The following is a 26,891-nucleotide window of genomic DNA, read 5'->3' as shown; positions in this document are numbered from 1 at the left end:
CATTTGGAAGCTGCTTTTGCAATCCCCATGATAATAATATATGTTTGCAGGTTGTTTGTGTAGGTACTACCATCTAGGTTCTTCATGGATGTCCATTATTTTGAATGAACAAGCACTAACATCAAGAAATGTTTCTTGGATCTTTATTCATTCCCTGAGAATAAAATAATCCTTCTAGATGTTCTCATCAATATGTGGGTTGAAATTGTTGATATTGATGAGAAATATGCTTTTGTTATTGTTGTTGAGCTCTTTAACAAAAATCTTCTCACTTTGGTGAAAGAAGCACGATACGCTACTCGAAATCATTCTTAAAATATTTTTGTATTGTTAATTTGCAATGAGGAATGAAATGTATTATAAACATATTTTGGTTACTTGATCAATCAGTACTGGTGGCATGTATAGCACTTGCTTTAAGATCTCAGTTACTCAACATGATGTACTTAGAGACCTCGCGCTTCATTTGAGTAACTGTGAGACCATTAATGAACGCCGACGATTAGTTATGCCAAAACGAGAGAACGGACTCCCCAAATAATGGATGAGACACAAATTAAAATACAACACTGAATCTGTCCCATTTATTGACATGACATCTTAGGATTGTGAAATAGCTGGTCTTAATAACATGTCTCTGTTTGCAAGTTTAGTCATTATATGGTTGTGTGTTGAAGTTTGTTGTTATACTATTTTGTTGGTTTGTCTTTCTACTGGGTAGTTTCGTTAAGTTTTGTCCAACTGTTAAGTTGTTGTCCTACTGTTAAATGTACAAATTATCATTCCCTGGTGCACTTTTATTATTGCAATATTAATAGGACAAAGGCTTTGAAGATACAAAACTCATAATTGAATCCATAAAGGTGAGAGCGCAAAGGATCTAATTTGGAAAGTGATCTTTGGCCTAGCATTTCGGACAACGCAAAGGATCTAACTCGAAAAATGCTTGATCAACATCCAAGAACAAGGCTTGCAGCACATGAAGTACTTCGTACATCTCTCAAACTTTACTTTAAGCAATTATCTTAATTGAGTTTACTGCAACAATATTTAAATTAGTTTTAACATCGGTAAGATTTTTGCAAGGTTATGTCACTAAAGTGTATTTATGTGTCAGGCCACCCATGGATTGTTGACGACAACATCGCACCTGATAAACCAATTAACTATGTAGTTTTATCACGTCTGAAGCAATTCTCTGCTATGAATAAACTGAAAAAGATTGCCTTGTGCGTAAGGTTTCTGTATCCCTTTCTGCTATGGCTAGAATTGTTGAGCTAATACAATCGACATTAATTGAATAAGTTTTTTCTACTGGTATTAAGTTGTGTTTCTTCCTGTTACTTCCTCCCTTTTACATTAATTTAAAGACAAGGTTTGCACAGGTTTAGTTTTAGTAACTGGAAATTGCACAGGTTCAATTTTAAAGGAACTTGAAATGTTATTTTTGTTGCTCAAGCAAGTAACACCATGGTCGGAAAACATGTGTGAATAAATTTGAAAGAATTTTCTTTACTTTCTCTTATTAAAGTTGTGCATTTTTGTGTGATTGTTTCCATGCTATGTTTGCTAATAAATTAACGTATTTCAACCAGATAACTTCTATATTTCAATTTCATATATAATAACTTTTTAGATCTTTTTACTTAAGACTATATGTATTTGATAAACCCGGTCTAACCCACACCAGAACCCGTGCGGACGCACGGGTTTTCCACTAGTTTGTTCAAAATTCTCTTATCAGAATTCAGAAGTAAGATAAGTTTTTTTTTATTCTGATCAATCTATCAAGCAAACCATAAAAAGCTTTAGCATAATTAACTTTCTTATCAACAAAACAAACTCTGTCACAGTACGTAAACGTAAAGAAACATTAAATAAAATAAGAGAGCATTTGCCGTAGTCGCTGCCGTATTTTTAATATTATTTTTAGAAGAAGCAAATTTTCTAAAACAAAAAATAGTGAGAAGCAAGGAAAAAAATAAAGGTGCCGCCGTGCCGGTTTGATGGCGACCAAAGGAGCGCTGCGGTGCCGGTTTGAGAACCCTTAAATTATTACTGCTACAATATTTAGAGATAGGAAAAAAAATTGTTTCAGTTCTAACTGATTTGGTTCCACCAGTCTAAATTCAATGTTGATAACATGCTATTTTAAATCAGAAATGTTATTCTTACACTAAATCTTACACCTACACCGTATGTACGGGCGATACTGTTCATGTACGGACGAATACTGTTCATGTACAGACGAATACTATTCATGTACGGACGTTCATTTTTAATACTTGGACGTGCATTAACCAACTTCATTACTGCATTAACCAAGTTTTTACACTGCATTAACTAAGTTTGATGACTGCTAAAAAATATTTTTAATACCTGGATGTTGCATTAACCAACTTTATTACTGCATTAACCAAGTTTTTACATTGCATTAACCAAGTTTGGTGACTGTTAAAAATTATTTTTAATACCTCGATGTTGCATTAACCAACTTCATTACTACATTAACCAAATTTTTACACTGCATTAACCAAATTTAATGACTACTGTAAAGTACTGTTGGGTGTAAGTATTGGTGTAGCAATTAGGTGTATGAATAGCATTACTCTATTTGCCAACTGATTTGGTCTTTCTTTTTCTCTTAGGTAATTATTTTATTTCACAGTTTTCAACAATTCGTTGTGATACCAAGTTGCTTTAAATTTGCATAAATTTTAATAAAATTTTTAGGGTTAAATATATAAAACACTCTGTAATATTAGCGAGTTTTGATTTTAACCCCTGTAAAATTTTTTTACAATCACCCCTTGTAATTTCTAATTTCTAATTTCTAGATTCTCTCAAGGACCCTTGATTGCCACATAGCAGAAAAGATTCACTCCCTTGTAATGTCCACGCGGATTTTTCATTTTAATTTTAAATTATTTTTAAATTCCATGTGGAATTTTTTTTTATTTTTAAAAAATTAAATTTTTAATAATTTTATTACTGTTTTTATTATGAACACATAATAAAAGCAGTAACAATTTTTATTATGAACACCCCCTCATAATAAAAGCAGTAACAAAATTATTTAAAAAAAATTAATTTTCTTTAAAAAAATTATAATTTTTTTTAAAAAAAAAATATTTATTTCACGTGGAATTATAAAATGATTAAAATAAAAAAATCCACAAAAAAGAATCTTTGCTGCAATGTGCCAGTCAGGGGTTCCTTGAGGGAATCTAGAAACTTCCATCTAGAAATTACAAGGGGAATTACAAAAAAAAACTTTATCAGAGGCTAAAAACAAAAACTCGCTAGTATTACAGAGGGGTGTTATATATTTAACCCAATTATATAAAAAAAATTGTAGTTAGGGTTGAGGCATGGAAGGAAACAATTGTTATTAAGATTTTTTGTCACATGAAATTTGAGATGGTGAAGAAACAAGAGAGAAAGGGGCCGCTGTGATTTTATTAGAGACAGAAAACATGTATTTGGTTGAGAAAGAAAAATATGATATAGGTGTAATTAAGTGTGGTAGTGCCTATCATAATCATATGTATTTTCCTAATCCATCTTTCCTGAGTTAATTATTATAATGGTCCACCAAGATTTACTTACTTTCTCACCTTAGAAGTCACCTATTAGAAGTCACCTTTTAGTCCGTATAAAAATTTTATTAATAATTTTTATTATTTTTTAAAATTTTAAAAATTGTTTAATTAATTTTTAATTTTTTTACACATGTTAAAAATACTATAAAATATGTATTTATCAAACTGAAAATTTTTAAAATGAGAAAAATTAGTATTGATTTTTTAAATTTTATAAGATAATGATAAAAGTAATGTAAATTTCGATTTAAAAATTAAATTTTGAGTTCATTTTTTTTCAAGCAACTTTTTAAAACGTTCTAAACATATTTGCAAAATAATCATTTAAAAATACATGTTGGTTTAACAATAAGGACTAAAGTTACGTGTATAATAATTTTGTAACGACCAATTTTTTTACAGGGACTAAAAACAAAATTAATATTTTATAGAGACTAAAAATATATTTAACCTTAAAAAAATAAGGTTTTTTAGAAATATATTATCTAATTTTTTGTGATAGGTAGAAAAGTTGTACCCATTTAACGGTGAATTCTTATCTAGTCAAATACAAAAGTTTGATAAGGTTATCTCTAATGTAAACTACTTTAAAAACAACAAACAATTATATTATTTAATATATAATTAAATAGGTAAAATTAAATAGTATCATTTAATATTTAATTAAGAATGGAGAAGTTATTCCCATTTAATACATTGAAAATTCAAATGGTCAATTTTTCTATAAAGTATTATCTTTATTTAAAATTCTTAAAATACACCAGATCCAAAGAAATACTACTAACGAATGTTCATGGCCACTCTTTAAAGCCTTCTAATACTTGAAAAGATGTTAACAAAATTCTCGTCCACTAACACCAACCAGTCAAAAGTCTTCAAATCATATTTCTATTTTCTCTCTTTTTTTTCTCTGATGGACCTTCCTCAGAAGAATGTCTATCACACGTGTCATTCACAGGTGCGTTCATGCAACGACACTTTGAAAAACTTTTCAAAGCAGAAACAGAAACATCCTCAACTAAACAATAATACTATAAAACTGTTACAACGAAAATGCCAAACACTTTCACATGATTATTGTTTTAGTTTAGGTACTACTGGTGAAGATTATAGTGCAAACTGGGTCCCACTTTTTTGTGGACACATTTTTCATACGCAAACAACTTCAATCTTAGTTTCTTTTGTTTCTTTGCCTCCTTTTAACAAGTTTCTGATTTTGATTCTACACACTACTCTTCTTCTGTTACTTCATACTCTTTTCATGATTTTTTCTTTCCTTCACAACTCTCCATTCATTTCAAAGCTAGATAGAGCTCCTGGGATTTTTTTTCCAAACTTTGAAGTTAGTTGGAGAATAATATGTAAAAGCATTTTATTAACTTTTTTCATAACTTGATTCTTATTCATATATGCATTATTAGATTATTAGATTCTTATTCCTATATGTGGTTTTTTGCCTCTAAATTATGACTAATATTCGAGATGAAATATTAATTTCTTGTTGTAATTCTCTTCAGTGTATTTGGGACTTTAGAGATGACTGAGAAAGAGAGTTTGTTTTCTTCAACAAGTGATTGGATGAGAATACCAGTTTTAACTTTCTTCAAAGATGCTAGGTATACCATTTTTTTTATCATCTTATAAACTGTTTTTTTTTTTCATCTGCAAATTTTCATATGAAGAGTGATAAACTGTTATGATGAACTTTGCATCAATTTTTTAATCGTTTCCGCGGTTGTTTATGATGTTCTTTTTATGTACGTAGATTTAACTATTGATTTTCTTTTTATTTCAGATTAGTATTTAAATCAGATAGTCTTGGTAGGGAGATACTGTCAATTGCATTGCCTGCTGCTATGGCTTTGACAGCTGATCCTATTGCTTCACTTGTTGACACTGCATTCATTGGCCAAATAGGTATTTTATCACCGTATAGACACGTCTTGAACTATTATCAGTGTTGACGCGTCAGTGTAATTAACTTAGATTGTATATTTGAATTTGTTATAATGGATTTAGTGCTGAAGAATGTTAGTCCTTACAGGTCCAGTGGAGCTTGCTGCTGTAGGAGTTTCCATAGCTCTCTTCAATCAAGCATCGCGAATAGCAATATTCCCACTTGTTAGTGTCACAACCTCTTTCGTGGCAGAGGAAGATACCCTTAGTGGAGCGAATTCGCAGGTAGAGGAGAACAGATGCTTGGAAGCCGCGACACCGCTGGATCATGAAACCAAAGAGTTCTTACCGCAGAAAAGTATCTTTCTTTCTACTTTTCTGATTAGTTTTTGAATCCTTGTTTCTCAATTTACTACATTATACACGCTTCGACTCTTGATTTAGTAACATATGAATGTGTTTATAACTCAGATTCGGATTTTAAAAGCTTTAATTTAGTTAAGGATGTTGAACATAAGAGAAGGCATATTCCTTCAGCATCGTCCGCGTTATTTATCGGAGGTATCCTAGGCGTCGTCCAGGCAATATTACTTATTTCTGCAGCAAAACCTTTATTGAGCTTCATGGGAGTAACTTCTGTAAGTACTTTTGTAAAAACATCAAGAGACTTACTTCGTCCGCATTAAGTGATTCGGCCTCGTATTAACATTGGATGACAGCAAATTATAACGGATTATCTATACAGGATTCTCCTATGCTACATCCTGCACAGCAATACCTGAAATTGAGGTCTCTCGGTGCTCCTGCAGTTCTTCTTTCATTAGCAATGCAGGGAGTTTTTCGAGGATTTAAAGACACTAAAACTCCTTTATATGCTACCGGTATGAATGCCTTGACAAACTTAAATTGTTATTTGCCATCATATGATTCTAATTACTATATGTTGTTTGTAATCTAGTGGCTGGAGACGCGACCAACATAGCATTGGATCCTCTATTCATCTTTGTTTTCCGCATGGGTGTCACCGGTGCAGCCATTGCACATGTTATATCTCAGTATGTTTTACTTGGTTATGATTCAAATACGGATTTAAGGAATACTTTATGCAGAACTATCATGTCCATTGTCTTAATTTCCTTTCGCTTCGCCTTTATTTTTTCATCTCTTATCAATGTAGGTATCTAATTTCGGCTATACTCTTGTGGAGTTTGATGAAACAAGTTGATCTTATACCTCCAAGCCTCAAGCATCTTCAATTTGACCGATTTCTCAAAAATGGTAAGGGTTTATCGTGCTTATCAGAGGGGTACCGTGTTTGCCAGAGGGGTTTATCGTGCTTACCAGAGGGTTTCGTCATTATTGTCATGCAGGTTTTCTATTATTAATGAGAGTCATTGCTGTAACATTCTGCGTGACACTCGCTGCATCATTAGCTGCACGCCATGGATCAACGTCCATGGCTGCATTTCAAGTCTGTCTGCAGGTTTGGTTGGCAGTGTCTCTTCTTGCAGATGGTCTGGCTGTTGCCGGGCAGGTGAGATATGATCGATTACTCCCTCCACTAAAATTCCTCGTGTTTTGTTATCATAGATAGAATATCAAACACTTACACTTGATTTATCTATTCTTGTATTAGGCCATTCTTGCAGGTGCATTTGCTAACAAGGACTATGACAAGGCCACAGCAACTGCATCTCGAGTATTGCAGGTATTTTAGTACAAGGATAAACGTTGCTCGCGAATATCTTTTTGAATGCATTAAATTGTAAATGTGATAGATAGTTATAATGCAGATGGGTTTAGTTCTAGGAGCGGCACTTGCATTCATTCTCGGAACAGGACTGCACTTTGGAGCTAAAGTTTTTACACAAGACGCAAATGTCCTCCATCTCATTAGAATTGGGATACCGGTAATTTATTCGTGTTCAAATTTGGGAAGGATTTATTGGTAATCTGTATGTTCAACCTCCTAAAGAGAGTAACTGAACTTACATTCATATTAACTCTTTCTTCCAGTTTGTAGCACTCACTCAGCCCCTAAACTCTTTGGCATTTGTATTTGATGGTGTCAACTTTGGTGCATCTGATTTTGCATATTCAGCCTTCTCCATGGTATGTATCTTCCTCCATGTTTTAATACACACTTATCTTAAAGAATCATTGAAAATAATGTAGTTTCAATACATGTAGCACTAATACTTCACATCAAAGTCGTATCTGGTGCTTGACACGTGTCAGTATTCAACATCAACAAATGTGATTTCATTCAAATTTCTCAAATTTTTACTTGTGCCAACGTGTCAGTATTGTGTCAGGAGTTCCTATTTGTGTTAGTCCTTCATAGGTTTCAATATCCAAACTCTTCCAGCAATGTTTTGTTTCCTTGACTAACAAGTATGAAGTTAACTATATACAGTTAGTGGCATTCTTCATTCTCAGGTTATAGTGGCAATTATTAGCATAATTTGTCTACTTATTTTGTCATCTTCTGGCGGATTCATTGGAATTTGGATTGCTTTGACCATCTATATGAGTCTAAGAGCATTTGCTGGCTTCTTGAGGTAATTCGTCATACTCTTCTACTTTACTTCCAACACACTCGCAACTTTTGGATGAGTTCATTCAATCAATGAGCTATGTTAATGCAGGATTGGAACTGGATCAGGACCATGGGAATTCCTTAGGGGCCAACAACATTAGGAATGCAGCATAATCATGGCTTATATTTGGCCACCATTTCATTGTGGTTCACATTATTATAGGGATAAAAGTTTTCCATAGTTTTTATAGTCACTTGGATGAGAAATCCTTTGAAAAGAGTAGGCATTGGTACATGCATGATTTGTATTTGCTTGCTGAGGCACTGGTTAAAAATCTACCTCTGCTTCAGAGTTTGTACAAAATAAACCTCCTAGTGTATCTCATACTCTTAAGAAAATTACATGAAATATAGGATCAAACTTGTACAACAAATATATTTACAGGTACTAAATGAAGATGAAAAACTAAAATAAAAATGATAAACTTTGGACAATTACTAGTGCTGCAAAAAAAATGAGAAAACAGAAGTAATCTACACTGAACAATTTTATGTGCACCTATTTCTTATTGTACAAACTTTGGACAAATTTGTGCTTCAAATACTCTTGTTAATCAAATATTCAAATGTTGTCCTTGCCAAACTCTGGGTAAAATATCAGTTCTTTGTTGATTGGAGAGAACAAACGATAAGTAGAAAATACCATAATCTATCTTCTCTTTGATGAAATGACGATCAATTTTAATATGTTATGTCCGATCATATTGAATAGGATTATGAGTTATGCTTATAGCGACTTTACTGTCACAATATAACTTCAAGGGGAGTTTTACCACTATGTTGAGTTCTTTCAAAAACTGTAAGAATCCACATATCTTTACGAATTCCTTTAGTAGTTGCTCTAAACTCAGCTTCAACATTACTTTTAGCAACCACTCCTTATTTTTTGACTTGGCTTTGTGAATAAGGTATGATCTTCTTGTACTTGGGTATATCTCTGTTTCTTCACTGTCAGAGTAAAATTTCAAACCAAGCTCTTGGGGATTGTTTTAGTCCATATAAAGACTTCTTTAGTTTGTACACTTGTGACCCAAATTTCTCTTCGAAGCCTGAAGGGTAGTCCATATACACTTCTTCCTCTAAATCATCATTGAGAGAGACATTTTTTTACATATAAGTTAGCAACAAGGAACAAGAGCAAAAGTCTCTGAGTAATCTATGTTATAGGTTTGAGTGAATCCTTTGGCAACCAACCGAACTATGTACCTTTCGATGGATCCATCAGAGTTGTATTTTAGTGTAAACACCCAGTTACACCCAACAGTTCTTAACCATGAAAGAATACATTTTCTCATAACCGATCAAGGTGATGTATTACTAATGAATCAAGATGAGTCTATGACCAACCAAGAGACCATTATTAGTTGTGAGTATGAGAAGTGGCAAGAGACCATGAAATCTGAAATGAATTTCATGTACACAAACCAGGTTTGGATCTTGTAAGAGCTTCATGTATGAGTTAATCCTATAGGATACAAGCGGGTCTTCAAAAATAAGACTAACGTGGATGATAAGATACATAGCTATAAGTCATGACTAATTGCTATGGGCTATTAGCAAATTCATGGTGCAGACAATGGTGAAATCTTTTTACCATTTGCAATGCTCAAACCAGTTCGGTTTTTATTTGCTATCGCTGCATATCATGATTATGAAATATGTCATATGGAAATGAGCATAATTTTCTATGAGGGGAATCTCCTTCAGGATATGTACGTGACATAACTAGAAGTGAAATCGACGGGTTAAAGCAAGCTTTCAAAAGTTGGAATCTTCGTTTTGATCAAACTGTAAACAGTTTTGTTTCATTAAAAATGAAGATGAGACCTGTGTCTATAATAAGGTTAGTGGGAGCATGATTGTATTTTTGGTATTATATGTAGATGGAAATTGACTAGAGAAATGCTTTTGTTATGAAGGACTTGGATAAAGCAGTTTATATATTGGGAATCAGGATCTATAGAGATTGATCACAAAAATTGATTGACCTAAGTCAAAGTATATACATAGACAAAGTACCAAGATGCTTTAATATGCACGGTATTGACTAAGTGACTTCAAACATAAGAGGGGATGGATTATGATGGTTAAAAATCAAATTCTAATATGGTAGCAATCATAATGGAAATTCGGATTTTTGCTATCAAAAGAAGTTGATTTCTTTTTTACAATTTGGTGCAGTTTGTGAACTAAAAAACCGGTTCACCAAACTGTAACACCATTCGGTTTGATACTAGACAAGCTATTAACACTTTAATTTGTTTTTCAGAACTTTGCTCTCAGCATCTCTGTCACTTCGCTAAGCGGCTCATAAGGTGCTGTGTTTTCAGCATTTGGTAAACAAGTATCCCATGATTTGAACTGTGTTAGATAAGTACTTATACGATAACGCTTAATTAAGAATTTTTATCCAAAGAAGACATACATTGGAAAATATAAACTTTTTTTTTTAACATGAATACTATAAAAATTAATCAGTAAACATGGTTATTATTTTAGTATTTTAATTGGAAAATAGGATTATTTTAAAAAAGCAAATCAAGTAATGTATCCCCTTTTTTCAAACTTTTTTTTTTTTTAAATATTCTAATAAAAAGATTTTTTTTTTCCTTCCATACAATAACTCGTCGTTGTGATTGTCTCCACTTCTTGGGCTATAGCCGCCGGAGAAAGGAAAAGAAATTCCGAAGCTATGTCGACTGCATTGGGCACCAGAGTTCACTCTCTTCGAAACTCTTCGTTACTCCGATTCCCCCTCAGTTTCATCAGAACCCTATCATCTTCTACTCCTTCTCCATCTACTGATGCCGCCGCTACTACTAAGAAATCAAAGCGAAGAAAGAAGAAAAACTTTTTCGAGGTGGCTCAGTTCTTACCTAGCTGGGGAATCGGATACCACATGGCCAAGACTCACTGGAAAGAAGTTTCGTACGAGATCACTAAACTCAATCTCTACAAGGTTCTCTTCCCGTTTCGTTTTTTTCTTCAATTTTCTCTTTAGTTTTACGTTCTGGTTTTTTGTTGATTGGTTTTTTGTATATTGTTTGCAGGATGGGAAACATGGCAAAGCTTGGGGCATTGCTCATAAAAATGGTTAGTTGTTAGTTTTTCAGATGAGTTTATTTTTCTTTTTGTTCTGCCCATAAACTGTTTGATAAATGTCCTAAGTCAGCATTTTTTTATGATTTTAATAGTTTATATGGTTAATTAGTCGTATTATATCCTACTATACCAAATTCAGTTGATAAGAACCTAGGTGAAGGGGCATTGTCTTGATTGAAATTTGAGCTTCATCAACCATCCTTCCTGATTTGGAACCTTGTGTACCAACTGACAAGAAGGAGTCCACAGATTCACTACCAGTATTGGCACTGTCTTGCTGAGAAGTCCTTTGAGAAGGAGAGTCAGAGTTTGAGCTTGATTCCTCTGGTTCACGAAGTTGGGTTTCAACCCTAGTTTTACGAGGCACAACATGACGTGTCTTATCAGTTCCTCTCCTGTCTAAAACTGATTCATCTCTACGTTGATGGGAATTCACCTTAATCTCGTTGGATCTCTGGTCCAATAGAGTTGGCTTTATTACCATCTGATGAGGCAGTGGCTTTTCTCTTCGGGCTACAGTAGGTGTAATTCTTCGTAAATTCTGTGTATGGGAAGATTCAGAATTCCTTTCCTTATGATTCAGATCAGGCTTAGACCAGCCTGCTATTGGAGATTTTCTGACCAAACTTTCCCTATTGGTTTGACTAGAAAACATGGAAGACTTCTTAGTAAGATCAGCTTGATTCAAAGGAACCCTCAAACCTTGAATACACTCACTAGCTTGATTCTCAAAGTGGGCATCACCACTAACTAACCTATTCAATGACTTGACTCTTTCTATCATGTCCATGTTTTGTAGTGAAGGTTGAATCCTAGTAGTAGTCCCACTTCTTAATTCGTCTTCACCTGATACTAACTGTGTACTAATATGCTTTGGTATGTTAACGCTCTTTGCTGACTCTTCAAAGTATTAAATAAGCCACATCTTATTTTTATGTTTAAGGGAGTATCCCAAAATCTGATTTATTTGATATACGTTCCATATGGTCATTGGGTCACTTTACCCAGACTTTGCAGAATGGTTTTTGGATTGTTTCTGAGGATATAAACATAGAATCATCTTCTGTACCCTCCACTTTATTGCTTTTTTAGGGTCTGGTTAATTTATGACAAGATGTGGGGCAATGGTTTTTTGCTATTTGTTTCTTTTCTTGAAGAAAGTAATTGTGTTCATTTCTGGTTCTGTTAGTATAAAATCTAGTGCATCATCAAATGTCAAAACCAAGAAATTTGTAATTAGTTTTTCTTTTAAGTCAGAAATTAAGTTTTTAGCTAAGCTTTTTGGTTTAAGAACAAATCCGAGATCCTTTCAATTCATTGCTGTACTTTTGAAGGATGAAATATGTACTGCTTGCAAGGATTGTAAATTTGCTGTTATGCATGTTTGAGTTCAAGAACTTATTTTTTGTTGAACTTACTAGTTTAACTCTAACTTTTATTCTCATAGGTCATAATACTATAGATAGGCTAACCAACCATAATACTAAGACAAAGAAAACTTTATAACTCAAATAGAACCTTATCTTTGTTAGGACTACTGACATATAAAAGATTGAAATTTCACCACAATTGAGCTTATTTTAAAATAGAGAAATTACCAAATCAATATATTAGTAGTTCTTCTGTAAAAGTTATTATTGTAATTATGAGGTTCTGATCCTAAATTTGACTTAGAATCTTACACAGAACTCTGAATTTCAGTGCTTTATAACTCAAATGATGTAGACAAAGGTCAACTTTTTTTAGTTGTAGAAGTTCCAGCAGTGCAATGGCTAAAGGTTTGAGCAAAATGTCTGTGTAGACCAACTCTAATGATTAGCTCAATCAAAATAGGAAATTAAAAAGCCTTAAGCATGTACCTTTCAACATTGGCTGCTAGCATACACGGCAAAAAGAAGTTTATAATAGTATAACCACTATGTCTAGTACATAAGCCCACTCAACTCTGCTAATAAAATCCCATATCTCTATTTATATTACTAATTAAATCCCATAGCTCAATGGATCACTGACTTTAAACCATGATGAACTCCCTGTCCAACAAACTTTTATATTGTGACTTGATTGTAGACATAAAGTTGAACTCTGTTTTCATGTAAAAAGCTATTGATAATTGAAAAACAAAGTGAATGATGCTACATTATAAGGGTTGTATTTAGGCTAACTATTTTGGTTCTATTCTACTTTTAGATAAAATTATTTTATTATGAAAGCCTCCTGTAAGTGGTATAGTTAGTAATAGCACAGCTGAAATTGTCACATTTCAGCTTTACTTTAGGTTGGTTTCCTTCTAAGTTGGAAAAATCACCCACTCCCTGCAAATGATTAAAGATTTCAAAGTACAGAATCTACTCCAAAGCAGTTATGTGTACATTTGGTTGGATTTTCCTTTTGATCAAAGCGCTAGACTCTAACCTAGAATATGAAGATATAGTATGCTTCATCAATTCTAAGTGTGTAGTGTGTATATGTAAATGAAGATATTGCATATCAGTAGGGGTTTTCCATGCAAGTGTTATTATGGTTCTGTAATGCTTATATTTTTCATTACTTTCAATATTGAATTCAAGTGGGAGCTTGAATATGCACATGAATTTGAATGCTTTTATTCTTTGTTTGAGGTAAACTTCATCTTTTTCAGTCGTGTTCCAAGTAAAATTTATATGATCTGTTAACTTTGCTTATATAAGAATTGTATATGTGTTGCTTAGAAGCTTCACTATTCAATAAACTAGATGAAATTTGTTGTAGCAATAATATATAAAACATTATGTACCAAAAATAATAAAGTTTGCATTTTATGAGTACGGAAGCATTTTTCAGTACTGTTCTCTGGCATGCTTTGATATCTATTAATGTAAATTATTGCAGGTTTGCCTTTAGTAGATGCTCCAAAAAAAATTAGTGGAGTTCACAAGCGTTGCTGGAGGTACCTCCCAAATGTAGTAAAAGCATCAGAAACTTCACCAACCTTGACAAGTTCCACAGACAGTGACTTAAAAGTTGAAGCACAAGCAAGTTAATGCTTTGTAGTGACTTTGGGTTGGGATTTATGTTTTCGACATTATGCCTTGTGTTTTAGATTAGATTTTCATCTGGCATAGTTGTTTTTTTTACTATGTTAACATTTTGAGTCGATCGGCAAATACACCTTGCGCGTTCAAGGAAGGTTTATGTGCTTCTATCTTTAAATTTCTGATTGAATAACCTCTTGACCATGATACTTGCTTTGGGAGAGTGAGCTAAGTGCATTTAATTCTTTCTTGATATGTATGTCATTGGCCTACTATATTATATCTATCTATTATCTATTACTATTATTATGTTAAGTAAAATGCTACTTACTTATAAGCCGCCATTTCCTACAAAACTCGGGAACTACATGAGAAAAACGTCCCTCTCTATTGTCTGCCATCTCCAAAAAATATAAATTAGCTGATGAGATAGTAAAGCACTGGACTCATTCATCGACCAACTCATAGATAATGGCACTCTCCGTTCCCCACCATCCCCATTGATCATCTATATTCTTCCATTAGATTGCTTTTGGGGTTGTGGTTTTAGGTATGATATGTGTATTTCTTTTCTGCAATAGTAGGAAATTAGTGTGGGAGATTGAACAAGATTGTTAGCTTAATTATGCACTACCAATCCAATGATTCATTTCCTACTGTCTAGAATTTTTCATTATCGTATATTTGATTTATGTAATTTATTTTTTATTTTTTATAAATCGAGTATCTTCTGCGCGCAACTACAAAGACTAATCCCTCGAGTCTTGTAGGATCTTAATAGACTGCAAATTCTCCCTAAGAGATTTAACACTGATACATGTTCAAGGTTGCATTCGAATCCAGAATCTCTGATTAAGCTGGAAGAGACTCCATCTAATTAGATGATTTATCTAATCGAATGCAAGTGACATCTTTAAAAAAATGCAATATGTAATATGATGTCTTAATAAAGATATAATAACATAATTATAAGATTAAATGTTACTTATAATTGTTTAGTTAAATGTACTTTTTATTTAATCTACTATCTACCCAATACTAAAGTATTGACTAAACTGTCCATTTTGCCCTTCCAAAATAAAAAGCTTAGTCTTACTAAAGGTTATTCACGTAATCAACAAAATAAACAAGAACCATGCCAAGTGTTGCGTTATCATTCGTAGTTTAATCAAAAGTTGTACTTGCATAAGTACTTTTTCCTCCAACCAAACACACAGTTTTGCAAGGAACATTACCTCACTCATTCTCTTTCTCATAACATTGTCTTTTCTCTCTCTCCCTTAGACTCTTCTCCCTATTTTTTCCTCAAACCCTAAAATTTAGCCGCCGGCAACGACAAGCTTTCACCATGGTTCATCCTTGAAACAACATCAAAACTGACCTTCATCTTCACTCCACACAACCGTTAAACCAAAAACCCTTCCACTGTTTCTTCAAAAACCGGATCTATATCATACCGCACAAAGCGGATCCAAACCGTGATTTTATCTCAATCTTGTAATAGGTTCGCAATACACTTTCACAACTAGTGCAGACTTTGGTTTTGTTCATTTTGCAAGGATTTTCTGTTCAATTTTTGGGTTGTTGTGTTTTGTTAATTTTTGTGCAGGTTATGAAATCTATTCAAGTCTATTCAATTGTTTTTTAACGTCTCTACATCCATATATGAGGTAGGTTTCATCTGTTTTTATGTATAGAAGGAAAAAAACGACAACTCTCCATATATGAGGTAGGTTTCATCTGTGTTTTTCTGCTGAATCTATTTTTGTGTATTGCAGGGAAATTGTATTGGCATGTGTGGTATTTGGTTGCAAGGAAACCGTTTTGGGAATGGATGGCTTATTCTTAACGGTTTTGGGAACTTTGGAGAGAACATTACTGAGGAATAAGTGAGGGGCCTTTTCACTGTGTATATGCATCTTATCCTTTCACACAGGCTCTACTGTTAAAACTATATAGTATTTGCTATGTTGTCTTATGTATGTGATTAATCTGTTGAACTTGGCTTTCTAATGCAGACAACATGGTTTTAAGCAAATGAAGATTTTAAGGCAGGAGAGGCATACCGTCTGCTTCATTGAGTTTGAAGTCTGTAAACTTTTGTTTATATTTGTGATTTTTATTGTCTGAAAAATCTTTTCTTGCATTGTGTTTATGTAAAATTTAATACTTGTCTTGTGTTTTCATTCAAACTTTCCTCAGTTTGGTATTCAATAACCTATTGCAGGATTTAAATAGTGCTACAAATGTACACCATAATTTACATGGTTCTGTTATCCCAAGTTCTGATTCAATTGGCATGCGGATACAATATCCTTTTTTACTGTCAAGCATGTGAAGCTCTATTTTCTTGATTATTTTTCAACTCATGTTCATTCCATAACTAACCCAGCATCTGGGGGTTTTATGATGATGGAATACATGAGAAGATTTTTCTTAAATGCTTCGCATTTATTCCTATTCATCATGTATGTTTGCTTTGGTCTTTTTAATGTAAGGCGTAATTGGGAACAAATGCTCTTGACCCGATATTAATTTCTAAGCTACGACGTCCCGCGGGATTGGCAATTCTAGAGGCCAAAAAGTATAAGCTTGCTAATTATATCCAACATTCTTTTTTTCTTTCTAACTTACCCTAATTTACTTTGATTTGTACATATGTTTTATTTCATATCTGATGTTACGAGACTGATAAATTAAAATTGTTTCTCTTCCATTTCCTATCATAGGCAACAACTCATGAATTTATGGAGGCAGTTCATGCTCTTTTAGTCATATTTCTGGGTTCAATAAAGCAGTTGATCAAACTCGCTCAAGATTTGGTTAGAAAATTAGTATTTTTATCTACCATAGGCAGCTAACTTATCCACTGTTGGTAAAATTTGTATATTTTGCTCACTTTTTCAATGTTTGCTAGGAATTTTGTAATTGCAAAGGAATATATAAAGACACGGATTCACCTAGTAGATCTACTAAGTGTTCTTCGCAAGGAATACAATTTTGATGTTGCTTTCCCAGTTTCTATACATATGCTTGGTGGCTTTTTAGATTTACATTTAGTTCCACATTAAGTAGTAAATGGAAGTGTCACAATGATCTTTGAATCTCATCTCTGTTATATAAAATGTAACTTTTGTTTAAATGGAAAATAATCGTATTTTTAGTCCAATTTAACTTCGTCAAAATGATTTTTTTAAGTAAATACTAACACTTTTGTTTTAAATATTTTTATAAAATATTAAACAATCTAGATTAGTTTCTAATGTTTTGAAAGTGGCATGTACTTTCCATGAATGCGCCACCATGTTCTCATGGATCATATGCATCTATCTGTTTTTGTTGTCTTTCTGGATGCCTTTATTGCAATGCGGTGTTTGTTTAACTGAGTCTTGGATGATTTATTAGGATCACAAAAAATACAGTAATTAATCTCATTTTTCGCATTTATATATGCATCCTGTATATTTTGTGGCTTTGTGCTATATATGCGGCCTAACTATGATATATACAGGAGTTGTTTGGTATGATGAACTTCAAGTTATCTATTGATGTCATTGGCTCAAATTTGATATGGAGATTGATTTCAGTTGGATACTTTAGTGTATTCTCCTTTTTTTGCTTGAAAGGACTACATGATGCATGACCAATAACTTTTATGTAGAAGTTTTTTTTTTTTAAGATGGGCACTTGGGGTTGTAGTTTGTTTGTCATTTCAATAAGTCTGTTAGTTTGAAGGGTTTACCTAAATGATGTAAACATATGATAATATAAAAAATATTAGTTTTTTATGTCAATAATTATTATAATTATTTTCAAATTATTTAGAATATCAAAACAGAATTTTGAAAAATCAAAATAAGAAAAGTGTTACAAACACTTTTTTCAATGATTTGTCAAACACTCGATAAAATGTATATGATTACTACTTTAGAAATGAGTACTACCTAAGATAATGGAATCTATAAAGTGTTCCTAACACTAACTCTCAAAACTAATTTTAATTAGGTCTTAGTAATATATGTTTTTTATCAAGTACTATTTAATCTATTTTTTTTAACTTCAATAAAATTAAAAATATATTTTATCAAATTGAATAATATTACATAGTCATTTAAACAACTAATTTTTTATCTAACGGGTCACTATTAAATTATTACATTTATTTTTATCTAACGGGTCACTATCAAATTATTACATTTATTTTTATCTAACGGGTCACTATCAAATTATTACATTTATTTGAAGATACAATTCTTATTTTCAAATTTAAATTTATTTTCTTTCTCCATGTTACATGTTTTTTATTATTATTTGATATAATTGAGTTTATATAGAAATTGTTTATTTTATAATTATGTAATTCTATTTAAATTCACATGTGTATATAAATACATCATTTATCAAGTTTACCATTATATTTTGTATAATCATATTATTGTAATATTTTGATTTCATAATTTTTCATTATATTACATGAGAGAATAAATTATAACCATTAGAATATGTATTAACAATCAAAATCGAATAATTTCATAATTTAAAATTTCAAACTTCTTTTCTTCACATTTTTCGTATTGTTTAAAAAATATTACACCACAAATAATGCACCCGGACGACAGCACGGGTCTCTGACTAGTTTGTATACAGAAACTAAACTTAGTCTTAGATTACTTTTTTTTTTTTTGAGAATTTGTCAATCAACCGCTTTATCCACTCAAAGATTTCTTTGATTTTAACTCTTATCAAATGTTTCCGTCTTCCTATAGATCAACGCCTAATTTCTCAACCAATATATCTATAGCCTCAAGTTTGTATTGAAATTAATGATCCAACAATCAATTGTTGAAAGACCAGTATATCTGATAATATATTATTGATCAAATAATTTCAATCATAAAATAGAGAGTCGTATATTCAATAATAGATTGTTGATCAAATGACTTCAAACACAAGATAGAAGAAGAATGAATTGATATTCGAAATTCAAAAATTAATTTATAAAAATATTTGACTTTAAAATCGTTTAAGTTATGATAAATAAATTAATACAAAAGCAACAATGAAATAATAGAAAAGAAAAAAGGCAGTGAAACAAACAGCAAAGTAAAATAAATAACAGAAGATAAAGGAGATAAAAGATTCAAAAATTAAATCAGAGATTTATCTTGATTCGTCCTAAACCACTTGGCCTACTCCAATCCCTAAGAGTTTTTTTTTTCCTTAAGATTTCCACTAAAACAACATTGAGCTTTTATGCAAGATCATCCCAAATAATCTTCTGAAATAACTTGAGTTTATGCGCATCATCAACAAAAAAAAATTCAACAATAATCAAAGTTTTTAAATAGGCTCAGTTCAATAATCTTCACCCAAGTTTTTTCAAATGTTTTAGCTTGCAACCTTCAAATCAATTACTAAGAGATCACGATGAAACATTTTACTTTCTTTCATTAAGACAATCTAGTGAAAATGAACCTTTTTCCATTAAGACAATCTAGTGAAAATGAATCTTTTAAGGAATGGGAGGAAAAAATTATATTAGAGAGTTTCTATTCAAAAAGCTGAAGTGTTTTGAAATAAGGGGGAACATCTTTTATATAGGAAAAAATATGGCTCAAAAAATAAAATAATCCATGAGTTTTTTAAGTTTTGATCGATTAAAACTATGTATTAATTGATTAACCAAGTCAAAGTAGAGAAGTTTGATTTTCGGCGTCACTTAATCGATTACCAACATCTTTAATTGATTAGGAGATATTTCACTTTTGATTGAATTGATTCAAAAGACCTCTTAATCGATCAACTAGTGTATTTTACTTTTTTAATTGATTAAACTCGCTTATAACCAGTTAAGCACTTGCCTTTAATGGTTTTAAGCAGTTTTATCAAAAGAGAAAAGAAGCTTGAAATATTTTTGTGTGAGTGTGCATTGTCTTAGTACCTCAAGGCTCAAGACTTACTCTTGTTCTATTTACAATTAATTGTACAAAATTAAAACACTGAGCACAGGATCAGACGAGCTTTGACACTTCACAATTTCATAATTTCAAGTTCATTTGCTTGATTCAACATTGTATATCACTTTCAATTGGAACTTGAAACATTTGACAAATGAGGCTTGTGATATCACTTTCTTATTCAAATGTCATCACCATAAACCATTTGAAGAGATGTCATCAAGAACCCTTGGAAGAGTTGCCATCAAGAACCCTCAGTAGAGTTATCATAATTTATTCTTTGTTCATATGTCCTTATCAAGAACCATTGTAAAGAACCACTGAAATATTTGTCATCATAAAAACCAAAATTGTTTGACGACATTACCTCCACATCATATAGAATCATATTCTCTCCCTTTTTATGATGATTTTGAAAGTATTTTTGGGTAAATATTTTCTATATATCGTATCCACATGGATTAGTTTAATATCACTGTCGTTCTATAACAAATTATCTTGAGTGAGAAAATATAGTTGAGTTTGTTTTGTTATTTTAAAGATGCTATTAAATCTAAACAAATATTAAAACTAGAATGCTGAAATTTGGTTAACGATAAAAGAGATATGTTGAGCTTTAGGGTTCATCAACCTATTCCTATGCAATGTATTAATTAAATCATAAGTGAACCATCATTTGAATCATCATCTTCATATATCCTCAAAATAGATCTCATGTCTGCAGATCAATTTAGATAAACTTCTACCGGTATGAGATTCGATCTCTCAAAACATCAATATCGATTAAAGTAATAAACCACGATAGTAATGAAAACTCATTCACAATTCCATCTATGAAAATTATGAATGAATCAATAAAGGAACCTAGGGAAAAAGTTTAACCTTCTCTTTCGATCAAAGATTTAACAATAATTTAACATAAAAACAAGGTTTCTTATTGATAATAAATTCAAACAATTGTTCACAAGAATTAATCAATGGTATTGCATAATCATAGGTTAACTACTACCTTAAACTCAACAAAAGAGAATTAGCTCTCCATAGACATGAAGAACACACAAGGTTTGATTGAGGTATTCCTCATGATCAGGAGAATCTCTTCAATTGATGTAGAATCCACCTTCAATTGTTGCCCTCTGCTTCGGAATCGAATTTCTCTCCCAATTTCGTTCACCAAAAATTGCACACCTTAATTGGCAGCTAAGGCTTCTATTTATAAGAGTTGGACTGGATACGCCGTCTCAGCGGCGCGACACGAATTCCCGTGGCGCGGCCCAAAATAGTGGGTTTGGCGCGGCGCGGCCTTGCTGTATCTTGCCTTTTTGCTTTGCTTCTAATTCTTCCAGCTTTCTTTCCTCTTCATGCTCTTGTAAGACTACTTTTCAGCTCCAAACCTGCATCAATAATACCTAAAGTGATTCGATTTGCTTCACAACTCGAACTAAACCTATAAAGTTCAATTCTTACCGAAAAACCCATGAAACTATCACAATTTGCTTAAGTTTAAAACCGAAAATAGTTATACCAACACATGAAAATACCATTAATTCACCCCTAACAGATGACAACACATATATCAGGGAGGTGACAAAAGAAAAAGAGACAGACAAACAAAATAGAGGGGTTAACTCCCCATCATAGATAAAGAGAGTATACTCTACTCCACATATACTTTTTCCCCTCTAGAATTATAAAAAAGGTGAGAAACAAAATAATAAACACATAGGCCACATATATCACATACTTGCAAACAAAGCTTATTATTATATCTGAAGGGAAAAGACTAATTACAAAAACTAGAAAGACGGGAAAATAAAAAACACAAAATCAGGAAACAATTAAAACAAGAAAATTCTCATTATTGTCATCATCATCAATAAGTAGACCAAGATAAATTTTTATTCCATAGTCAATCACTTGATTTGTTAGAAAGGTAACTTGCTTGGATACCCGACGAAGAGTTTCGGCGTTGTTTTGTAGTAACTTCTTGTTGTCTTGCGTGCTTGTAAGGATTGAGATCAATAAATCTTATTTCGAAGGAGTGTAAGTATTCTCAAAGTCAAAAGCTTCCATGTTTGCTAGCTCATGCTCTGAGATCACATAGTTGTCTCTAATTTGTATATAGTTTAGCATGTTCCTTCCAATGATTGTGTCAGTTGAATATGAAAGTTCCCCTTCTAAGCTGACTCCAGAATAAGACAAAAAAAATTGTAATCAAACCCTCATATGATAACTATAAACTAGTCCCTCTTTTGCACCCCCAACATATGTTAAATTACCCTATTTGCCCAATTAGTTTTAATATTTTGGGTCATCATGGTTGGATTTCCTTGGGAATAACACGTTACACATGTGATATTAAACGGAGAATGTAAAGATAAAATGCTTTCATATAGCTCACATTGAGGGGAAGTCTATGACCTGCATTTGGATAAGTAAGAAAGGATTAAGTAGGGAGGATATATTGGAATTTCGAACACTATATAGTGCACCAATAGAGTAGAGTTTTCTAAAGTTCTAAATGTTGAGAAAAAATTGAGTTTTACATACCTCCAATGTGATTACACCTTCCTTGATTTTGAGGATGGCACAAAACACATTGATCATCCTGGGATACATCTATTATGGCTTGCTAGAGGTGAAGTTTTGAACATTGCTTGACAAAGATTTACGTAGAATTCAAACTTTCTAGAAAAACTTGCATCTAGGTAGACAGGTTTAAGAACACAACGGTCAAAGAAGTACTTTTTATAGAAGTCCTCTTAGAGAGGAGATATATCTAGACTCATAGAAATTTTATGATGTGTTTTCAAAGAAAAGAGTCCTCTTCGGGGCCAATTGAAGATGATGATAACAAGCAAAAAGTATAAACACGAGAATGAAAGCAAGAGAGGAAAATATTTTGAGATGAATAAAAATAAGGAAGGAGAGTATTGTTTTATAGCCTTTTTCTGATCGATTAGGATCAGATTTAGACAAAAGTTATCAAGTTTGGTTGAGCTTTCATCAATGCTCATAGAAAATTGAATTTTATGGTGAAGGGAGTGCAAGCTTATGGGATACACTGACTCTAGTTAATTAGTATAATGATGTTGATGATAGAAAATTAATAACAAGTTATATGTTCATGCTAAGTGGTACACCAATAGCTTGGAGATTAAGAAAGGAACTTATGTCGGATTTGTCTTCATGTGAAGCTACATGTGCTTGTCAATCGATATGTTTGGTGGATTTGATTGATGAAGTTGAAGGCAAATTCCATGGAGCCATGACCATGAAGATTGAAAACATATATGCCATAAATTTTGCTAAGAATTGCGTTGCACGTGGTAGAAGCAAGCACATAGAAATGAGGTTCCACTACCTTAAGGTACAAGTAAGCAATGTAATGTTTAGAGAATTGTAGAAGTGAAGACCAAGTAGCATACATCATAATCAAGGAATTGCAATTAGTAGTGTTCAAGAAAATTAAAAGTTTGATATGTGTAAAAAGCTTATTCATAATGAATTAGGTGGCGTGTTAAATGTAATTTATTGTGAGACTTACTTGGTATGCAAGTGAGAGGTAGTTAGTGAGAAAATTCGGTTTTAATTTTAGTTACGATTTTTAGGTAGTTAGAGTTCTGTTAGTTACTTGTAGTGCAAATAACTACTATAAATACTTTAGCATTGTAATCATTCATAACTAGTGCAATACATCACCAGGGTCGGCCATGTGCATGTGCAGGAAGTGCTACAGCACATGCCCCAAATTTTGGGAGGCCCCAAATTTTTAAAAAGTTCAATTTTTTTTATAAATATTAATCGAAATAAATAAAATGTTATAATAAAAATACAATAAATAAAAAAAATCTATAATAAAAACTCAATACATATAAAAATTGAGATATATCAAAACTCAAAATAATTATAATTAAATATATTATTGATTATTGATTAATACATAATTGTATTTTTTTATGTGTCTTTTTTAATTATTATAAGTGTATTTATATTTTAAACTTTGACTCATTTTTAAAATTAGAATGGAGTCTCTACGTTAATTGGGTCGGCCGATTTAGGATAAAAATGTAAGATATAGGACGAGCTTCAATTAAAGCTTTATGAAAAGAATGAAGATTTTGGAATGTAGAGATCTCACAAATGTATTAAGTTTTCTACCTGCTATAAATTAATAGTATTATTTTTTAACTTGTTTTTTATTACATACCATGATAGTTAGCCAATGACATTTTTTAAGATGAATGCGTGCAATTGCAAAGAGTTCGAACTCAAAATATTTAGTTAAATTGAAAGAAATCTCTTACCATCTCATTCAAATATTTTTGAATGGTAACTTCGCATTTTGATTATAAAAAAAATAATGTAATATCTATTTATAAAATATTTTTAAAGTATTTATAGAGTGTATGCAATTCGACATCAAAGTTTTTGAAATAAATAGTGATAAAGTGATGATATTCAAAATAGCAATTAATCATCAAAGACATGGAAGGGAATAGTGATTAAAACATTTTATAAATTTAAACTCATCTTTTTTTTTTTGCTAATTAAATTTTAGCTAAGCAAATTTTAATAATTACTAGAAATTTACCACATAGTATGTGCTTATGGTTTAAAATAAAAATAAACAAAATTTAATAATAACTATTTTTTTTATAAAGAAAAACAAATAAAAAGTGTGCCTTTTAGAAATCTACCACGCCGTCAAGTTGTAGTGTTGTACACACACTTCCAAAAACCCTAAATCATATACTCCACCGAATCGAAAGTTTCAGGGTTTATTTCTGCATCGTCTTCTCTGCAATTCGATCATCTCCGTCATCTCAACTCTTCTACTCTACAATGGCCGCAAGCGGAATCCCCCCTACTGCTCTCGATAAAGAACAGGCAGGTATTCTTTTCCCTTTCTCCGATTCATTTTTCTGATTTCATTCCAAGTTTGTTTTTTTATTGTTGGGTATTATTTTTATCATTCTTTGGTTGAGTTTTTTTTGGATGTGTTTGAATAATTGATTTGGTAATTGTGCAGATATTTGGAATGGCTGAAAAAGAGATGGAATATAGAGTCGAATTGTTCAACAAGTAGGGTTCCTTCAACTTCTCTTATCACACCAATTGCATTACCCCTTTTTCATTTTTTAGAAATTAGATATTTTTATCTATCTTGTTATGTGTTTGCTCTGTGATTTTTGTAACAAGGATAATGAAAAATTGTTATTGGCATAGTAATTGATTTGGCTTACCTTTTTTTTTTTTTTTAATATCCAGGATGACCCAGACCTGTTTCAACAAGTGTGTTGACAATAAGTAAGAAAAAACTCTTCTTTTTTTCAGTTTCAGCAAGTGTTTTAAGAAATTGTTATGTTTGATATGTTTTGAAGGTCTTATGGTAAAATTGGAGACTAGTTTCTTGTTCACTTGAAGGTTTATCTGTTGTGAATTATATAATGATATGTTTGTTGTGTTATGTTCTCAGGTACAAGGAGTCTGAGCTAAATATGGGTGAAAATAGTTGCATTGATCGCTGTGTTTCCAAATACTGGCATGTAAGATGTTACTTCATGTCTTCTTTTGGATTGAATGTGTCACTAGCAAGTTTATGTGTGTGTGTGTGTGTGTCTATTTCAGCTATTTTAGTAGTAAGACTATCTTCTTTTTTTTTTATTATTTGCAAATCCAGGAATTGATTGTTCGTTTCTAATGCTAAAATAGTTTCTCAGATGTTTAAGAATGCAATCTTAGTTCGGTTTACTTTCTGTTAAAAAATGTGTGCTCTTTTTGGAATTTCTACTATTTATTGCCTTAATTGTATGATACAATGCAAAGCAATAGATCATAGAAGTTGTGATCTGAATATGGTTTTTGAAGATGCAATTAGTTGGTTTTATCATCTGTTAAATAGTATGCTCTTTAATTTTACTATATAGTGCCTCGATAGTGTGATACAATGCAAAGAAAATGAATCACAAAAGTTCTGATAATCTGAATATGGTTTTTACATATGAATTCATGGAAACTGCACATGTTAACAACCATAATCATTATCTTGTTTCTAAAGTTGGGTTTTTTGGTTTTGCCAGGTGACTAATCTAATTGGTCAGCTGCTTGGTACCGGGAAGCCTCAATGATCGCAGTGTATTATATCGGTGTTCTATTTTGCGGTTTGATTTGCCTGAGCTAGGACTGCAATATTAGTAGTTGCAGCCTGAGGAGATTTAATATTTTGCAAGATCTTTATTTTTTCCATGACTATGTTGAGGTCAAGCTATTTTATTAAGAAAGAGTTTGAATACTTATGAGCTTGATGTAGCTCACACAAAACTCTAGAATAATTTACTCAGTTAATTTAGTTCATTCTTCATTTATAATTTGACTCTTCAAGTTTTACCCTCAGTTTATGTTATTCTGTCAACAAATTGTTCTTGACTACATTATCTTGCTACCTAGATGCCCTTTATCTCTATATGATTCTTTAATAAACATAAATAAGACAGACGAAGGCAATACAACAAAGAACCCCATATACACGATTATGTCAATACCAGTATAATTTTGAATTGCTGAATATAACAATACGTGTTAGTGATGTATTGATGTTAGCATCTTCAATCTGATGTATTGATGTCAATATCTTCAATCTAAAGCGACAGTGTTATATAACACATTGATACACTCAACAATATGAGTTAGTGATGTATTGATGTCTATAGCTTCCACC

At 32.0% G+C, this 26,891-nt stretch overlaps 3 protein-coding genes across 5 annotated transcripts; all 3 read left to right on the top strand.

The window, feature by feature from the left end:
* The first annotated feature begins 4,706 nt into the window (after positions 1 to 4,706).
* On the top strand, positions 4,707 to 8,471 carry LOC131653969 (protein DETOXIFICATION 42-like). Of its 3 annotated transcripts, none has more exons than XM_058924330.1 (14): positions 4,707 to 4,944; positions 5,120 to 5,218; positions 5,398 to 5,519; positions 5,647 to 5,856; positions 5,970 to 6,136; positions 6,244 to 6,379; positions 6,457 to 6,553; positions 6,676 to 6,776; positions 6,869 to 7,032; positions 7,135 to 7,206; positions 7,292 to 7,408; positions 7,515 to 7,610; positions 7,938 to 8,059; positions 8,147 to 8,471. In XM_058924330.1, the coding sequence occupies exons 2-14, from the start codon at positions 5,139 to 5,141 to the stop codon at positions 8,196 to 8,198; spliced, it is 1,536 nt and encodes a 511-aa protein (XP_058780313.1). In that variant the 5' UTR covers positions 4,707 to 4,944; positions 5,120 to 5,138; the 3' UTR covers positions 8,199 to 8,471. The 3 variants fall into 3 exon arrangements, with proteins under 3 accessions (XP_058780313.1, XP_058780311.1, XP_058780312.1); XM_058924328.1 differs by having other exon boundaries at positions 4,707 to 4,963; XM_058924329.1 differs by lacking the exon at positions 4,707 to 4,944 and having other exon boundaries at positions 5,046 to 5,218.
* Positions 8,472 to 10,700: 2,229 nt separating this feature from the next.
* LOC131653968 (uncharacterized) lies at positions 10,701 to 14,733 on the top strand. Its single transcript, XM_058924327.1, has 3 exons — positions 10,701 to 11,056; positions 11,148 to 11,190; positions 14,071 to 14,733. The coding sequence occupies exons 1-3, from the start codon at positions 10,790 to 10,792 to the stop codon at positions 14,220 to 14,222; spliced, it is 462 nt and encodes a 153-aa protein (XP_058780310.1). The 5' UTR covers positions 10,701 to 10,789; the 3' UTR covers positions 14,223 to 14,733.
* Positions 14,734 to 24,853: 10,120 nt separating this feature from the next.
* On the top strand, positions 24,854 to 26,541 carry LOC131648274 (mitochondrial import inner membrane translocase subunit TIM10-like). The gene is made up of 5 exons (XM_058918049.1): positions 24,854 to 25,060; positions 25,203 to 25,255; positions 25,442 to 25,480; positions 25,650 to 25,719; positions 26,254 to 26,541. Exons 1-5 carry the CDS (start codon positions 25,016 to 25,018, stop codon positions 26,299 to 26,301), a joined length of 255 nt encoding a protein of 84 aa, XP_058774032.1. The 5' UTR covers positions 24,854 to 25,015; the 3' UTR covers positions 26,302 to 26,541.
* Positions 26,542 to 26,891: the final 350 nt, after the last annotated feature.

Source organism: Vicia villosa, linkage group LG2 (genome assembly GCF_029867415.1).
Source record: "Vicia villosa cultivar HV-30 ecotype Madison, WI linkage group LG2, Vvil1.0, whole genome shotgun sequence".
In the NCBI taxonomy this organism is placed as follows: domain Eukaryota; kingdom Viridiplantae; phylum Streptophyta; class Magnoliopsida; order Fabales; family Fabaceae; genus Vicia; species Vicia villosa.
The sequence above is the reverse complement of the archived record's forward strand: the minus strand, read 5'-3'. Positions and strand labels throughout refer to the sequence as shown.

Bases quoted from the DNA above. Each gene is read 5' to 3' on its own strand.
- LOC131653969 (XM_058924330.1), top strand. From the start codon at position 5,139: ATGACTGAGAAAGAGAGTTTGTTTTCTTCAACAAGTGATTGGATGAGA. The intron at 6,137-6,243 runs GTAAGTACTTTT...TTATCTATACAG, and splicing joins GCTTCATGGGAGTAACTTCT to GATTCTCCTATGCTACATCC. The intron at 6,777-6,868 runs GTAAGGGTTTAT...ATTGTCATGCAG, and splicing joins TGACCGATTTCTCAAAAATG to GTTTTCTATTATTAATGAGA.
- LOC131653968 (XM_058924327.1), top strand. From the start codon at position 10,790: ATGTCGACTGCATTGGGCACCAGAGTTCACTCTCTTCGAAACTCTTCG. The intron at 11,057-11,147 runs GTTCTCTTCCCG...TATTGTTTGCAG, and splicing joins CTAAACTCAATCTCTACAAG to GATGGGAAACATGGCAAAGC. The intron at 11,191-14,070 runs GTTAGTTGTTAG...AAATTATTGCAG, and splicing joins GGGCATTGCTCATAAAAATG to GTTTGCCTTTAGTAGATGCT.
- LOC131648274 (XM_058918049.1), top strand. From the start codon at position 25,016: ATGGCCGCAAGCGGAATCCCCCCTACTGCTCTCGATAAAGAACAG. The intron at 25,061-25,202 runs GCAGGTATTCTT...GTAATTGTGCAG, and splicing joins CTGCTCTCGATAAAGAACAG to ATATTTGGAATGGCTGAAAA. The intron at 25,256-25,441 runs GTAGGGTTCCTT...TTTAATATCCAG, and splicing joins AGAGTCGAATTGTTCAACAA to GATGACCCAGACCTGTTTCA.